The following is a 17,267-nucleotide window of genomic DNA, read 5'->3' as shown; positions in this document are numbered from 1 at the left end:
AAAAAAAAAAAAAAAAGTCTCTAATTTACTGCCATGTGAGATTGTTAAAGATTTTACTGCCAATATTTTTTAGAACGACAAAAAAGAACTTCTGGTTCCTGAACATTTTTTTCTCTGGAAACATAACTTTTCTAAACCTTTTTATCCACTTGTGCTGTTTTTCCGTGTTTCCCTCGTGAGGTGAGAAAACTGGGCCCAATCAGGTAGATTACACTCCTGATACAGATTAGGTTTTTTTGTGCAGGAGTGCTGCTGCAATCTGAAGACACAAAAATCCTCTAGCTGCAATTTTTGGGGTAGATTTTTAACCTCCTTTGACAAATTTGGCCCTAGTTCAAGCACTGGAAACATTAGAGGGAAAAAAAAAAACTACCCCTTCCCCTCCTCCCAAAAAATTGCCAGCGATTTACTCATCATGCATCTCCACTTACATGCGTTGCAGCATCAAATCTGAAAACAGATGTGCCTCAGCATGACATTTACATACGTTATCAATGAATCAAGATAATGCTACAGAACTTGTTACCCTATTTAAGGGTGGCACATCTTGGAAAAATATTATTTATAATAATTAGGTAATGAATATTTCCAAGTAAGTTTAAATTGAAATTGGTGAGTTAAAGCTTCCTCCTCTAATTAAGTCTAATTTACTTACTACATGTTTATCAAAGCCAATTTGATGTTGTTTTTATTGTTTTACTTGAAGTCTACCCAGTTTAACTTGCACACAGGGAAAGACAATTTAACTCTGACATCGAGTCTGCAGACTGTTTTCTCCTCAAAGTGCTGACGTCGCTCTGTTGTAATTCAAGGTGGCTAGCACAAGCATTAATGTAGATAACAGAATGATGAAGACTACCGACCTCTTTCTTTTTTTGTTTAATTCCCAGGACCCCAAGTGGATCATTTTAACAACAAGTAAGAAGAACAACTCTTTGTCTTAAAGTTTGCCACCCAATGTCAAGGTGCTTTTGTCTCTCTCTCTTCTACTTTCTGTGTTTCTCTTTTGTTCTTATGGGGTTTCATTGTATGATTTTACCGTGTTCTTTGGTACTTTTATGTGCAGGACAATCCAAACGCCAGAAATAAAATATTTCTTCTATAAAATGTCTTATACATTCCTGTTGCTCTGACTTTAGTTGCTCAATAATTGTTAGCTTTGCCAAAACAGACTGAATGGCTTCGTTCGTTCGCTCCCATTGCCAAACTACAACCAAAGGTCAATATCAACATTACGTCTGGTCAAAACAAGTGAGTCGGTAGAATTAAAAGATTATTTGAAACCTAAAACTGAAAGGGGTATGAATAGTTTTGTACTTGAGCATTTTAAATTGAAGGATTGAGGCTTTATGGAGAATCGACGCTAAAACCGTTTGGGTTCAAATAAGACTTTGGCCAAGCACAGGTGGACTTAATGTGATAGAAATATCAACAGGATATCCTAAATGCAACTGAATTAAACTGTTACCATCACATTTAGATTCATGTTAGCAATCAGATAATTGTTTGCTTTAGCATATAAAGCTAGCCGAAGCAAACAAGACAGTTCTTGTTACAGATGGCAGGATGTTAACGTCTTTTGTTTTGTCTCCTCTGTGTAACATGACGGTTCTGTTCAGTCCCGGGCGTCACCGGTGTCCTGCTGGTCCTTATCCTCCTGCTGATGCTCATATCCTCCTCCCACTGCGTTCGGTATGCTGAACTAAATCATAATTTCTGTAGTTATCAGAGATGATTCTTGTGTACCAAAAGAAGAGGAATGCAAGTTTTTTTTTGAAAATTCAAAATGCAAACAAACAAGCTATTTAATTATGTCTGGATCATATTATTAGTCAGAGAGTTTTATGAAGGTTTCTGATTTAACAACTGTAGCCAACATCAGCAGATCAAAACAACTCAAAGTGAAAATGTTCCTATCAGTCAGACAGAAGACTGCGTTACCAACGATGAGGCCAGACAAAAACAAAATGATCAGATTCTGAAGATCTGACGATTTCTCGATGCATCTCTAAAAGTGCAAATCAGTTTTATTTTGTCTGAATGTTAGTTATGTCTGCTCTGTGCCAAAGCGGTTGGCTGGTCTTGCACCACGGATGATGGACATGCTGACATGCTGATGGACCCCACTGCCCTGTCATTACTCGGGTCACTGTGGGTCGTCTTCTGTGTGTGAGGAGGACACTGTGTGAATGTGTGTTTGTGGGGCTTCCTGCTCATTTCAGTAAGTGAATAGACAATAACGGACTTTTCCAGACTGTGCAAGGCTGTAGATAAGAGCCTGGCAAACTGGTTGGAGCGTTGGGTCGATGGCTGCTGCACACTGAAGAGAAACCCAAACAACGAGTCACAGAGACATCGTAACATCAGCAGACATCCAAACCGTCTCCATTATTCCGGGTTTTATAGTTTTCATATAAGCAACCAAGTTCTCCGTCTTCTCCACGTTTGTTTGATGTCATTAGAAAAGGCCCAGCCAGCAATACCAGCTCTATGCTGGGGAAGATCATATATTTACTTTAATGCTCCTTTTGCAAAAGGACATACTTTAATAAACAACTTGATATAGTGAATAATAGTTTCCTAAATGCATCTAGCCATATTAGACAACTGAGAGACTGAGTGTTGTGAGAAGGATTTATTTTTGCATTTCGTAGCATTCTATAAACCATATCTGTTTACATGTGGCTTTATATTAAGACGTTCTACAGTATAAAATCTCAAGGTTGTGGGTTAAAAACCCAAGATTTATTGTTACCTGTTAAGTCAGATTCTTTTGAACATTTTTGTTTTATACTTTAGACTTCAGGGCAATCTCTGACAAAAACAGTCTGACGAAAAGCACACTTGGAAAATCCTCTAACTTATTTACAGACATCTGTTTGATTTCAGTTATTTTTCTAGTACAAAGCGTCAAAGATCTGAATTTTTGCAAATTGTTTCAGTAATAGTCAAATTCAAACAGTGGATTTCTTAAACCCTGGTAAAAAAAAGAAATGTATATAGAAGGATTCACTTATTTTATGTAAAATGTTAATATTTTGAGTTAGATCTCGATAATGAGATTCCTTGATTCCTGAACAGGTGTAGTTAAATCTGTATTTCTTTATTTATTTATTTTTAGTACAACACCAATAAATCAGAGAATGCACTAGTAAAAAATATGATTTTTTGAAGTTACTTTGCTCTTTTGTCTGTTTCAGGGTGTCCAAATATGAGATCTTCTGGTACACACACAACCTCTTCATTATCTTCTACATCATTCTGATGATGCACATGGTCGGGTAAGCAACACCGAAAGAATGAGAGTTTCTGTTTCTGTTCTCTTATTATTTGAGATTTTTTTTCCCACAATGTTGGAACAGTTTTTTTTTTTTTTGTTGTTTTTTTTTGTCTGCTCTAGATGACAAAAATGTCAGGAAATATTTTGGACAGCCTTCTACAGCTTAAACCTAAACCATGTTATAGTTTTTGTCTCTTCTTATTTTAATTCTGTTATTTTTTTTTCAGAATCAAATATCTGGAGTTTTCGTTTGAAGTCATTTTTGAAGGCAGTTTATTTAACATTTCCATTATATCCAGATTGTACTTTTTGAATTTTGTGCCTTGTCTTTTTCATTCTTTTGATCATTTTTTAACACATTTCAGGAGTCAATATTTGTTCTTCATTTCTCATTCATAGTATCTTACACATTACAATTTTCAGATCATATATTATTTGTCCAATTCATATTTATGTTCTACTTCTTATTGGTCTCTCACAATTGTAGTTTATAGCAAATTGTGAAAAAGCTCAAGAGCTATGAATGCTTTAGGAGGATGCTGCTGTCTGTGTTTTTTTTTTTCTTCCCCTCTGCTATGTAGAGACTTTCTTGTGTTAGTGAACCAAAAATCACCTATGCTCTTCTCTGCCCGACACCAGTGGAGTGCTGAAGTATCAGAGCAACATCGAGGCCCACCCACCTGGCTGCCTCAGGCCCAATCAGAGCAGCGCAGAGCAACATGTCGATGATCTGGAACAGCTAGAAGATGACGATAGCAGCTGTAAAGAGGATGCTCATTTTGAACCTCACTACCCCCAGGTTTGTGTGTAAATGCTTGAGAGCTCCGCATGTGCTCTGAGAGTTGGAGGGTGCCGGTCCCATTTATTAGAGGTGTGAGGGGGAGGAGCGCTGTACATCGACGCCTGTTTGTGCGTGTGTGATTATGCTTTTGCCTGTGGTTGCTGGGCAACCATAAAATCCCCCTGTAAAGTTGAATGTACTCCCTGGCTTTACTTAAGCTGTGAGCAATTACTGTGTTAGGCAACTCAACAGAGAAGCACTTTGTATTTCACTTAGTTATTTCATGACCACATCCACCTCGTTTGAAACTATAATGTCTACCTGTAACAAGGAGAAACTACTTAAAACAACAGGGACAGAAATAAAGGAGACAAATTGTTGAAGTTCATTAAATGCGATGCAAACATAGTCAGGATGATGGTTACTTATCGAAATTTTATGACTGCCATTTAGTCATTTATGGGCCAAAACGTACTTTTAGCAGTATTTTGAAGTTAAATTTGAATTTTGTGGATAGTCTCAAAACCCATTCTATGGCCAAAATTCTTCTTAAGACAACTACTGGGATCCACCTTTTTAAGTTTTCATACGTTTGGTTTGGAAATAACACTCTCTGGCTAGCTGTTAGCTCAACTTTTAGTGGTGAGCTGAAAGCAAGTGTGTAGGGTGCAGGGAAGATACCGATAGTTGCTAGCTACTCTAAAGAATCCTGTTTTAGGGAATTCAAAATATCCACCCCCCCATCTGTTATTGGGGTTATGTATCATAATACGCATGTTGCAGACAGTGAGGTAGAAGAAAATCAAAATTTATATCATCGGTTGTAAAACAGGGTTATTAAAATGAGAAAGAAAATGTTATTACTATAAGTTTAGTTTCGTTGCTTAATACTCCTGTACTTGCCTGCAGTAAAGTGTCATTATATGTGTGTGTGTGTTTTTGTGTACAGACTTGGCTCTGGGTGTCTGGTCCCCTCTGTCTCTACTGCGTTGAACGTTTATACCGTTGCATCCGAAGTAGCGCCCCTGTTACCATAGTGACCGTAATCAGGCATCCTTGTGATGTGATAGAATTGCGCATGCTGAAGAAGGACTTCAAAGCTCGACCAGGACAGGTGAGACTAGATGTTTGCTTTTGTTGCTTCTCAGATATGTTTCCATTTGATTCATTCAATCATTTCTTTTAATTGTTACTGTGACGTATCTTATGTATTATCTCTGCGTCTCCCACCTGTAGCTTACATTTCACCCGCTCCCTCTTTATCCTAATCTTTTTTCTCCAGTACATTGTTCTTAACTGTCCAAGTGTATCTTCATTTGAGAACCACCCCTTCACATTGACAAAGGTAAGACCAACTAACCCTGATGCATTCCTCACTCGTGACAGCAGCCCACAGACATGTCTGCATAGATCTTGTTTTCACAGGTACCTAATCTTTCCGTTTCTTCACAAAGAACAGGCATTTTGGTCTCAGCCATGGTTCCACCCGCCTTGTCGAGCTGTGACTCTCGATTGGGAGCAGGGTTGCTCAGGAATATTATGTTTCACTCTGTTTGTTGATATTTTAGATTTGCTCTGCATTGCACAAGAGAAACATAACATAAGTTCAGGATAAAGTTTGAAACTGGCTGAGCTGGAACGATTTTTGCGGAAAAGATTTGACAAAGATTTTGATCTTCAGATGCGATGATTGTAACATGCCACATAAAATCCCACTAAAATACATAGTTGGTTTTGTAGGTTTTATAAAATGACAAAACGTGGAAAGGCTCAGTGAATATGAATACCTGCATTGGTGCGGCAGGGTGCTTGAGCAGGAGGTTAGAGACTCCCTCTGACAGAGAGCAGACAGACCCCTGAGGCTGGTAATGCTGTCTGCCAACAATAGGGCTGCGCGTGCTCGCGCATGTGCATTGTTAAATTTAATGAAAAGAGCTGCAGCTCTGCTCTGCTCTGCATGCCTTTTTCTGGACTGTGTGCAGATTTAAATCTCACGTGGCAGCTGTATATATTTTTTTTGTGTGTGCTGTCTTGAACTTTACATTATCTGACAGTGTGTGATTGTCACTGTAACTTCCTCTTTAACTCCTTACAGTGTCCCACGGTGAACAAGGAAACTTTCGGCATACATCTGCGAGTTGTGGGAGACTGGACTGGTACTATCTAACAGCAACACGCGCATGCACACACACACGTACACACACACTCAGACAGGATGGAGCTTAGTTTGTGTAACCCCCACTGATTTCCACTTTTCTCTAGGGAGGATGCATTTCTGAGAAATGACCTTTTATGTGCATGCATATGCACATGTTGGAACCTTAGTTTGCCTCGGCATTGTTCCCAGCATTGTTTTCTAGCAGGTTTTGTTGTCCTGCTAGAAAACTTGATCAGGGACGGTCACAAACCCTTTCAATTAAATGTTGCAGGGAATCATATTTTGATTCTTGAGTTGAAATTTCAAAATGGGTCACTTGCTGCTGTTCACAGCCAGGCCTACATCCTTCCAGAAGACAGGAAGTGAAGCTGCTTTGTTTGTGTTGGCCCCTTAATATGCCATGACGACGTGCTGTAAAGAAAGTGGAGAGCAATAAATCGGGATGTGTTGAAAACACAGCCTCTCCTTTCACCTCCTCAGAGCGCTTCACTCAGCAGCTACTGCCCCAGTCAAGGATGGACTTGGAGATTCTTCCCATGGTCCAACAGAGAGCGTACCCCAAGTAGGTTTCTTTGAGTGTCAGTGGCTGTGAGAATGAAATGTGGTTGGCCAGCCATCCTACTGTTTCTAATCGTTTGTTGGGGTCTAGTTAAAGAGTCAGATGTGATCTCAGGAGTGTGAGGAAAGAAATGGGGGCTGGGGGGAAGGTGATACCCAATCAATGTTAAGCAACAGCATACAAACTCCTAAATCTTCTCCCAGTATTGAACATAATGCACCATGTTTCAGGAAGAGCTGAATGAAGAGATTAATTCATTAACTTTAATGTTTCTGTATTTTACTGCACTAATGATCAAAAAAATAAGTGTTTTGCTTTGTGTGTTGAAAGTTTATATATACAGTAAGGGTGTGTGTGTGTGTGTGTGGTGGGGGGAGGGTTGTACGTGATACATTATAAAAATAATTTTAGTAATATTTTTAAAATATGTTGACTAGCTAGTGGAGCAACGAAAAGTGCAACCTATCCTGCTGCTGTAGTTGGTCACATAGGACAAAAATCTGCAAAATGTTGTGTTTTTTGTTTTGAAATATAATTTATGTCAGCGTGGAATGGTCCATTATTTGTTCCTCAGTCAGTCCAGTCATGACATTTATTGGTATGAACAGCAAATTGACAGACAAATAGGGACACATAGTGGCACACAATGAGATCATTGTACAAATGATTTAATCGTACATGCCTCTGGTGGCATTGAGTTGTGCAAGATGTGCAGAGGTTGTAGTACCCACCTTTGGTTTGATTTAGGGTGTAGGCAATTTGTTGGCCTACCCACTCAGTTTGAATTATGTATTTCTATAAATAAGAGCAATCAATGTTGATAACATTGAGTAGTTGCTACAGTTCTCTTTTTTTAAGCAGACAAAACACTGTCACTGTGAGGTACAAGTGCTAAGCAAAGAATTTAATGAAAGTGTAGCAAAAGTCCAAAGAAACACTTTAAAGATTCCTTAAAAATGGCACATCTCAAAGAATATGAGAAACTCTGGCTTCTTAGAAGTTAAATAAAAAGATGTTAAAACATTTCCTTTGCCATATACTGTATTAGTGAATATTCTTGGCTGACTTTGTTTGTACCATTGTCCATGTTTATGATTAGGCTTTACATTGACGGTCCGTTTGGAAGTCCGTCTGAGGAGGTCTTCAACTACGATGTCAGCCTTTGTGTTGCTGGTGGAATTGGTGTCACACCATTTGCGTGTGTACTGCATGCTCTGCTGTGAGTTGTTGGGGAGGGAAAAAAAATCTGATGCAAACATCAAATGTTCACAAGTGTTAATGTGTCCATCTTTCTTGCTCTGGTGGTCCACCCAGTGATGGCTGGAGGGGCTTCAGGTTACAGAGGCTGTATTTTGTGTGGGTCTGCAGGGAGCTTCAGTCATTCTACTGGTTTGCAGAGCTGCTATGTGCCCTTCATCAAAAGGTCAGGGCCAACTCTCTTTTTCTGTTTTTTTTTTTTTTTTTAATGCAGCTGCATCATAATTTAATTAATTTAACTTCAAGGGTTGTAGAAAGCAGAGGACAATCTGGATTAATATGATTAATAATAATAAAATGTGGTGAGTGTGAATTCCAACATCTTGTCACCATAAAACCAAAATGAATACAACAATATTAAAGCACTGACTCTAATATTTCTCATGTGGCATGTAATAATGAAAATGTACTAGTGAGTATTATGTTTTCATTCAGTAGTGTCCGTGTTTGTTTGTTAACCAGCTTTGGGAGGAGAACAGACCGGACTACTTTAATCTGAAACTGTATGTCAGTCAGGTGGACAACCTTCACGTAAGCATGGCACACTGTTGCACACTTTACTTTTAAGATAACACAATTTAAGAGTTTTTTTTGTTGGACATTTTTATTGATTTTTGTTCTTAAAATGTGCATTTTTGAAATGCCCACCAGAGGGCAGTGGAGCACGGAGAAACTTCCATACTTCTTTCACTCAAACTATGACTTTAACTTACTTTCTCTTAATGAGATATAACTGAATTACTGTCAGTTTTTTTTTTATTACTGATTAATAGTCAATTTTACTCTTGCTGTTAAAGTTCCGGTTTAAAAAGATCACATGCTGTGTTGAATATCCCTGTCAATGAAATTACAAATTATTAACTAAAGCTAAATTAGCTTTTTCATCAGCTAACTTGAAAAGAATCAACATCATCCACACGAGTAAAGTTAGTGAGTAAAACTGAGGAGACTTAAAATGAATTAAAACAAATATTTAAAATAATAATATTAAATTACTAAGATTATTTTCAAAAATTAAACATATTTATAATTTCGAAGTTTTACAGTTGTGGTGGAGTTGTAAAATAATATCGAGTCCACCGTTTTGGTTTCTCATCACGTCTCTTTTTGTTTTCTTCCTGCCACTCACAATTCTCCTTATACAGGAGGGGGAGAAACAGCGTCCCCCTCTGGTGGCCAAGCGGTGTATTACATCCAGTAGGGGTTCGATTCCCCGATGGGACTGCAATCTTTTTTTTTCCCCCCACAATGGGCTGTTTCAATGGTCGAGTGAGTTGAAAAGAAACCCTAACAGCGCCTACCAGATACAAATAGTTTCTAAATGAAAGGTTAAGTACAGCTTAGTTTTACTGAATTATTTTCAACAAAAGCATTATTCTTGTCCTCCTGGATTATGTGTTGAAGTTTTGAGAAGCAATTTTATGTTTAATTTTATTCTAACAGGTACGAAGACAGAAAATCAGATAATACTTTTGTTTGCAACATCGTGTTGACACAGAGCTCTTGACCTGTAACAGGGGGTGTGTGTGACCCTTCTCGAGGTCGGGTTGCAAAGGGAAGAAAAAAGGGACTGCAGTGCTGAGGACAAAGACATGTGGCCCAAAGCTTTATCTTGTGCAAATGAATTCAAGCTGTGTCACACAGCAGTGGGTTTCAGCTCCTCTAATTGGCTGCAGACAATGTACATAACATACAAAGACTAAGACATACTTTGGGAAAGGTTAGGATTAATTCGTTAAGTGTAATAGAAGCCATCATTTTGACACATTGGTCTTTTTAGAGCTTAACTTCAAAATTAAACTTTAAAGAATCATTTTTCAAAAAAAAAAATGGTTCAAGTGTTTGTGCTTTTTAAGACTGCAAATATTTGTGTTTGTTCACTATAAATTATAGGTTCACCGAATGTCAAATGTTGAACACACTTTTTGTTAGTGACCACAAGAGGGTGCTGTGACCTTTGGATAACAGTTATACTTTAATACAGTGGTGTCCAAACTAATTATACATGCAATATTTTGTACAAAGTAGAAAAGAATAACAGGAAGTGTCAAAAACAACAAAAACGGTCATATTGCCGATTTTGAACTGCAATTTGGTGCTACACAAAATTGTTGGGGTTGCAAACTGGACACCCTTAATAAATGGTTTAAATGTAGATCATTAAGTTCTGGCCTGAGCACTATCTTCCACGTGTTTGTTCTTTATTTTCTAAATGGATTGTTTTAAGCTGTAAGTTTAACTACTTGTAGCTTTCTTTCAGTAATATGAACATTTTTCAAGCAACTTGACAAGAAAAATCTGTTCTATTTGTTGTGCTTTACTTTTTTTTTTTCAGAGCATGTCAGAAGAACGATTTCGCCCGCTTTCTTCAAGGATGCTGGTTGGTCGACCCAGGTGGAAGCACCTTCTCGATGAGATTGGAAAAAGAAACAAACAGTGAGTATAGAAGCAGCTTTAGCAGAAGAGTTGATTTATTTGTCCTAAAAAAAAGTGACATAATTCAACCTTCAAGCCTTTTTCTTTGGCTTCAGGAAGCGAGTTGGGGTTTTCTGTTGCGGACCAAAAGGCATCTCCAGGACTCTCCACAGGCTGTGCAACTCGGCCCGATCACGTGGGACAACATTCGAATTCAACAAGGAGTCATTCAGTTGATGGAACGTCTTGACTGGTTGGAGTTGGAATGAATGGATTTTCATTCAATTTTGGACTTAAGCTTTTAATTTTAACTCCATTTCTCAATACCTTTGGAATCTGTTCTTGTCAGGAGTCACTTGGCGTTAAGGAAACTTCTAACACACTCCCAAGATAAAGATCAGCCTGACCTCCAGCTAAACGCTTCATGCCTGCCTCAGCTTCAGCATGTGATCGGTTCAGTATGAAGCAAAAGACTCATTCTGAGATTGTCCCGGTGGTCTTCTCAGCCCTGCTGGAGTTCTGGTTTTAGCTGCAGCTAAAAGTAAATTTCTTTTGTAAGGAGAATTTCCCTTAGTCTCTCAAAACATTTGCAATTCATGAAATGCATGTAAAATATAAAATTAATTTCCACACTGATTTTCAAGAATAATTATAATGAGATTTTTTTTTTTATTATTTATTGTAGTTTTAATAAATGTGTTATCTATTGTTATGTAACTTGAGACCACAGTTTGGGAGATCTCCTTTTGCAATAACACCTACTGATGACTGTGAAGCTGTCATCTTACAAACCAAATGAAAACGAACTGATTATGAAACACACATGTGTTTGTGAAACTGAGTGACATCAGTTGTAAGAAACTTTAAATACTCTTAAGGCAGATAATTCTGCTACCAGTAAAGGATATAACAGTACTTAGTGACATTACAGTCATTTCTCTACTTTTAAATAAGTGAGAATCAGACATTTTTTTTTTTAATATTTCAAATAAGCAGTCACCTCTGGAAAAACTTTTTAAATCACCTTTTCTGCATTTTCAACACATAAAATTAGAACGATCACGTGTAATGTTTCTACCACTCATTCAGACTCATACGTTTGGGTATTAATGTAACACTTTATTTGCCTTTTATTTGCATATTTACACTGGATTATTTAAGCACCATTGTGAACTCACAAAACACAGGTTCATATTTATTCATGAGATGAGTGCAGAGCTGCATGATTACATGACTCACTGTCTGTGGACGGCAATAATTTTGACCAGGAGTAACTTGGAGTTCCTCTGAGACGCTTCGAGGTCACGAGTTTAACAGCAGTGGAATTTTACAGTATTTAAACTCTGCCTAATTTGGCAAACTTAAAGTTTACATGTCCCATGTAATTAGAATTACTCTTAAAGTGTCGTAAAATGTGAGGTAAATAATAGTTCTGTTCAAGTTACTGGAAATCAAACTGCTCACATACTTCGGGTGACGTGAAAAACATGTTTTGTTCTCCTTGATGAGATTTCACTGGTTGATCTGTAACTGAATCTATTACCTGATTCATTGTAATTATTTGCTTTGTTTTGCATCCCATTGGCCTTTTTGAAATGGAAGTACCCTGAACATAGTTTGAACACTCATATGCAGCTATTTGTGCCGTTTTTGTTAAAGAGTGGTTTGATACGACGACGATCCTTCCTCTGAGCTGCTCTGTAGTAGTGGCTGCCTCTCTCCATAACTCGACGCCCTCTTCCTTCTCTGACTCCTCTTCCACCTCCTTCTTGCGAAGACTACCAGAACGGCAAAAATCGAAGCAATCAAAGCCCCCAGGATCCCGGCCCCAAGCAGCCACTGCCAGATTTCTTTGGCCTGCTCCAGGTAGGGGGTCACAAACTCTTGCACAAACCTCTGGCCTGTGGAGATGCAGAGTGGACAAGATGCAAGTAGAGGACAAATAGCTGCAGGAAAACACATTTACTGGACGCCTTTGAAATTATGCACTGACCTGGATCTAACAGATAAGCATACTCATATCCTAGCACCTTGTTGGACAGGAAGTAGTCTCCGTTTCTGTAGAGTGGAAGGAAAGGTATCATATAGTATCCGTCGTTGTGTCCAATAGGGGCATTTGCTTGTGGGTAGCTGCTCCTGAGAGGCTGGTGGGTCCTGAGCCAGCGCTCAAAGATGCTGTGAAGGAAGAAAAGTAAGACGCGAAATAAAGAAAATGCAGCGGATTGTTTAATTAGGTTATTATAAACAATTTTACATCAAGTTTGTATGTAAACACCACAGGTTACCTGTCAATGAAAGCATGGTGTAACAGGAATATGGGGTCATTGGCTGAACCCTGGACGTTGGACATGGAGCCGTTCATAAAGACATGCAGGGAGTTGTGCATGGTGCTCTGGCCTGGTACTGCTTGGCCAGTCTCTGGGCTGGCAAATCCTGCAACAGAAAGTTATTCTCTACAGCAAACAGTTAGCTTGAATATAGAGTGGGATGTCTGAGTTGCACACTTTAGCTAATGGGGTCAGTTTTAGCTTAGCGCTTTTGCTATTTTTGATAATGTTTAGCTACTGAGTTTCACCTAAATTATTGTTTCTGGCTGTTTTATAAACTTTCAGTTGAGTAAAGTTCAACATTTGTGTTGATGCTTATGGTTATTGACTGTTTTGGCTGCACTGGGGCACTGTGAGAAAAAAATTTGGACTTAATCTAAGAATTTGAATTTGCAGAAAGCTTTAAGAAGTCTTCAAGTATTTAGACATGTATAGCTATGCTTTTATTTTGAAGTGGGTGGAAACCACTATTTACGAAGTAGTTTTGCTTTCTCCTCATGTTCTCTCTTGTTTTCCTCACAATAACTTTAATTAAAGCAAAAAACACACAGGAACAAAATAAAATGGACAGTAGAGATCAGAATATATCTAGGGGAATTTAGAACATGCAAATTATAATGTCAAAATTAAATTGGTGCTCAAAGGTTGTACTCTTTCAAAGTCGGATGTATTTTGCATTGCCAAAGTATTTAAATTTGACCACAGTGCAATAAGACAAAAAAAATAAAAAAATAAGTAAATGCTTTTCGATTCAATACATATTTTAACCATCTGCTTCTTATTACACAAACTGTATTTCTTAACATTTCTGTTTGTTTTACATGGAATCGGAAGTAGCTCTTTCATTGTTTGAAGATAAATATGTTGTGGTTGGAACATTGCTCTAACTTTTCATAAAAAGTAATGTAGCAGGCGTTTAGAGTAGCTGTTTAACTCACAGGAGTGTACAGGGAAATTTTTTTTGTATGTTTACCCTCCAGGACGTTTCTAAAGCTCATGTTGGCAAAACGGTCCATGTTTCCCGTCTCGTACTCAGGTAGGCCTACAGCAAAGTCCACATCGGCTGTTGTAGGAAGTCTCGGCACGCGGTTTCTATCGTGGTTGCCAGGATTACGCAACAGTGGACCCTCCCCAGTGGTATTGCACAGGACTTCTCGGTTGTTGTACTCCTCGGGCTGCGAGCAGATTACCTTTACCGCAAGATGTACAAACACAAATGCTTCTTAAAACAATGTCAGTGAAGAGTCTTTAAATCTAAAACTGGAGCTGTCAGGTTAAGAGTTGCAGATATCCCCTAAGCAGCAAAATGTTTAGGATTTTTATTAATGGCAAAGCAAGCAGAAAGCGAAATTCTTCAAGACAAGAAATGAGTAATGCTTCGATCCAATGGCAGGTGCAGCAACAAATGTTTTGAATTCAGCATTTCTAGGCTTCACCCATTAACTGAGCATAAAACTCAATAAACTGTATCATTAAAAAAAAAAAATCTACAGTTAGTAAAAAACAAAAAACAAAATCTGTGTGATATAAAAATGAGAAAAGACTTTAAATCTGTAGTTGTTTAAATATAAATGGAGCCAGAGAAAGACATATTTTCCTACCTTCCATGAGGAGAAGACAGAAGCAGGGCTGATGAGGTTGGGATTGAGGGAGTTGCGTCCGCCCATGAGAGCGTCGGTGCACACTTCACAAGACTGGGCATTTCTCCAGTCCCAGTATGGGATGGTGAAGTTAAAATCCCCTGTAATTTTCCTTATCTCATTCTCCCAGTGAAGCAGAAAGACTCTGTGCCAGGGCAGGAACGCTGCAGATTCATGGGCAAAGTCGATGTCTCTCCAGACGTTCCCTGGCCCCCCCAGGAAGGTGTCTCTGGAGACATAGTAGTGTATCCAGACAAACAGATCGTAGGTGTTGATGTCAGAGAACATGGGGTTCTCGCCATTTTCTCCCATCTCTGCTCTTGTTGCTGTGGAGATGACATAGTCAGGGTTGATGGTGTTTTTAGCCAGGTTGAGGTAAGAGATGAATTTCTGCTGCTCTGCAGTTGACATGGTCATGATGTTCCGCCGCACTGATTCCCTGTACTGAGCACAGTTTCCACCCCAGTACCCAAACCTGCACTCTCCACAGTTAAACCCCCCGTAGTTTCCGGCACAGCGACACGTACGGTTGAAGAAAGCCAAAGGCCAGCGCTCTCTGTCATCAATCCCAGTGTGTGGGTACTGTGGTCCGTTGGGCTCATCTGAGACCAGCACCTCGGTGCAGAACCCACGGCCCGACAGAGCTCCGCAAGCCGAGCCGTCTCCTTCCCAAACTGGACAGCATTCTTTAGTTCGCAGCCCCTCGGAGTTGGCACAGGGGCGAGGAAACTGGGACGAACACACCCCCATTAGGTGAAAAAGGACAACAGACCCAAACAGGTTCTTCATGCTGAAGAGTTACTTTGGTCTCCAAACACCGTGGCGATATTTCCCAGAAACGGAACCTGTTACGTTCCAAACCTCTGCTGACAAACACAGAAAGGAAGAACTGCTTAGAAGATTGAGTGGCAAGAAGTCTCTTCTAGATATTGGAATTACATCCGTAGAATACCTCAGCAATCAATTGTACAAATGCAGAATATTTTAGAATCATTATGTTAAACTTGGATCTTGTAACCTACCATCTAAGCAGCTTCTAAACCTCCGTCGACCTTCTCTTTCACACACCCAGGCGGCTCTCCCCTGGTTTCTGCCTACTCGTTCAGCCGTTTTGGGGGCCGTCCTCAGAAGAAAGTGTGCAATTTCCTGCATTCACTCACACACACAGATTATGACGAGCATCACATGCTCAAGATAATGCTCTTGATTCCTTTTTTCACTTTGTCTGGAGACCAGCTGACCTCACCCTTTCCTACCTCAGGCAGAAGAGGGAGGTTTTGTGGTTATGTACACACCATTGCAGGCCCCAACCCATCAACCACCCCCCCAAAAAAACCCTCAAGGGCAGAAATTTACGCATGACAAAAATCAATGTCTCCCTCTGAAAGTGAGAGGAAGAACTGAGTAAAGAAATGAAAGTGGAAAACTGATGTTTTACTCTAATCAGAATTAGAACCCGTGCTGATTTGACCCCAACATCTGCAGGGTTTTATTGAGTTTTGGCCCTAAATCCAATTAAGAATGTGTGGCAAATAGTTGTGCTATATTCCCAAGAATTGACGCAAATTGAATAATATTTGCAAAAGGAAAACAGCATTTCTCATTTGATCCAAATATTAACATTTTTGTTTAAAAAAAGAAAAACAGTTTTGATTGCAGGCTTTGTGGAATCTTTGTCCTGAAATTTGTAGATAAAACAGTCCAAATGTCTTTTTTTTTATCTCATGTTTTCTCTTCCAGACTCCTCTTTCAGTAGTTCAGAAAAAAATGATCAGTTTTCATCAAACTTCATCAAGGGCAGAGAAAGCAAGAAAATAAAAATGCAAGTCAGCTTAGTATCATCAACTTTTCTAAATCAAATCTATTTAATTTAGTACGACTCCATTTTCCTCTGGATGCTTCATCCTCTGCAGTGATTCAATGAATGAGCATTTCTCGCCAAATAAATGAAACAAGCAGGTACCGAGGCTTGATATTCCTCTGCACTGTGACAAGTGATCTTATTGAAAATGACAACAGCAATTCATACAGACATGATACAGAGTGTTAGTGCCGTTGGTATTTTACAGTGAGGGAAATAAAAACACCAGCTTTGACTGTGGAACAGAAAATGCACTGGAAAGACAAGGACACATTAAGTTTAATACATAAATAACTGCTATGGCACTTCAGTATTTCACTTAAGCAAAAGAAACATTTCCTGATTCAGAAAAGTAAATTATTGTTTAATGCAGCCACTAATGTTATTCACAATCTTTTTGTTATTTTCATACAGTAAAAGCTAAATCAACACTTGCTAAATTTAGTTGTAGTGTTTGAATACATTTTCTTGTTGCACAGAAATGCAGCCTTTTTGTTGTTCTGCTCTTACAACAGCAATTAGTCCAACAAGTTGATTATTAGCCTTGTAGCCATCCTGCTGCAAGAGGCTTACAAATATTTTATCTGTGGCTTTCCAACTGAACAGCTACCTTAACAACAGTTATTGCATTTTGTTCTTATCATGTCAGGATCTTTGGCTGTTTAAGTTGTTTTAGGGTTTGTTTATTTCTGTGTTCCTTATAGTTTCTTATTTTCATTTGATCAGCTTTGTTTCAGTTTTTACTTTAGTTCAGTACTTTCTTATTGATTCCAGTTTTTATTTGTTGTGTCTAGTTTGGTTTGTTAGATCTAGTTAGTTTTATTTTCTAGTCCTTCACCTGCTCTCTCTCTCTCTCTCTCTCTCCTTTCACACCTGTAACCTCTGGTTTTCTCCCTGTTACTTCCCTGTAGAGTCCCAGCTGTTCTTTTATGTTGGATTCCTGTTTTTGTTTGGCTCTGGCTCCCTGTGACATTTGTAAGTTTTATTCT

At 38.8% G+C, this 17,267-nt stretch overlaps 2 protein-coding genes across 5 annotated transcripts in view; one reads left to right on the top strand and one right to left on the bottom strand.

Moving 5' to 3' along the window:
• Positions 1–11,099, top strand: part of nox4 (NADPH oxidase 4) — a 19,122-nt gene extending 8,023 nt beyond the window's left edge. Inside the window, exons 6-19 of one of the 2 annotated variants that reach the window (XM_007564105.2) lie at positions 891–918; positions 1,620–1,692; positions 3,201–3,281; positions 3,920–4,079; positions 5,011–5,175; positions 5,344–5,406; positions 6,157–6,217; positions 6,700–6,781; positions 7,878–7,997; positions 8,093–8,201; positions 8,498–8,566; positions 10,371–10,471; positions 10,567–10,703; positions 10,800–11,099. In XM_007564105.2, coding sequence (XP_007564167.1) covers positions 891–918; positions 1,620–1,692; positions 3,201–3,281; positions 3,920–4,079; positions 5,011–5,175; positions 5,344–5,406; positions 6,157–6,217; positions 6,700–6,781; positions 7,878–7,997; positions 8,093–8,201; positions 8,498–8,566; positions 10,371–10,471; positions 10,567–10,687 — 1,233 coding nt within the window. In that variant the 3' untranslated portion in view covers positions 10,688–10,703; positions 10,800–11,099. Of the gene's footprint in view, positions 1–890; positions 919–1,619; positions 1,693–3,200; positions 3,282–3,919; positions 4,080–5,010; positions 5,176–5,343; positions 5,407–6,156; positions 6,218–6,699; positions 6,782–7,877; positions 7,998–8,092; positions 8,202–8,497; positions 8,567–10,370; positions 10,472–10,566 lie in introns of both variants that reach the window. The other variant, XM_007564104.2, reaches the window with a different exon arrangement.
• Positions 11,100–11,548: 449 nt separating this feature from the next.
• tyr (tyrosinase) lies at positions 11,549–17,267 on the bottom strand. 3 transcript variants are annotated; one of them, XM_016677403.1, is made up of 6 exons: positions 15,440–17,267; positions 14,379–15,283; positions 13,751–13,967; positions 12,736–12,883; positions 12,444–12,625; positions 11,549–12,351 (listed from the first exon to the last, which is right to left on the bottom strand). In XM_016677403.1, exons 2-6 carry the CDS (start codon positions 15,204–15,206, stop codon positions 12,104–12,106), a joined length of 1,623 nt encoding a protein of 540 aa, XP_016532889.1. In that variant the 5' UTR covers positions 15,207–15,283; positions 15,440–17,267; the 3' UTR covers positions 11,549–12,103. The 3 variants fall into 3 exon arrangements, with proteins under 3 accessions (XP_016532889.1, XP_016532888.1, XP_007564169.1); XM_016677402.1 differs by having other exon boundaries at positions 14,379–15,280; XM_007564107.2 differs by having other exon boundaries at positions 14,379–17,267.

Source organism: Poecilia formosa, unplaced genomic scaffold (genome assembly GCF_000485575.1).
Source record: "Poecilia formosa unplaced genomic scaffold, Poecilia_formosa-5.1.2 Scaffold155, whole genome shotgun sequence".
NCBI lineage: Eukaryota > Metazoa > Chordata > Actinopteri > Cyprinodontiformes > Poeciliidae > Poecilia > Poecilia formosa.
This window is presented reverse-complemented; position numbering and strand designations above follow the sequence as displayed.

Coding starts and splice junctions, on each gene's coding strand:
- tyr (XM_007564107.2), bottom strand. CDS start 15,206: ATGAAGAACCTGTTTGGGTCTGTTGTCCTTTTTCACCTAATGGGGGTG. Junction 13,968..14,378: donor CTGTCTTCTCCTCATGGAAG/GTAGGAAAATAT, acceptor CTTGCGGTAAAG/GTAATCTGCTCGCAGCCCGA. Junction 12,352..12,443: donor TGCTTATCTGTTAGATCCAG/GTCAGTGCATAA, acceptor GCATCTCCACAG/GCCAGAGGTTTGTGCAAGAG.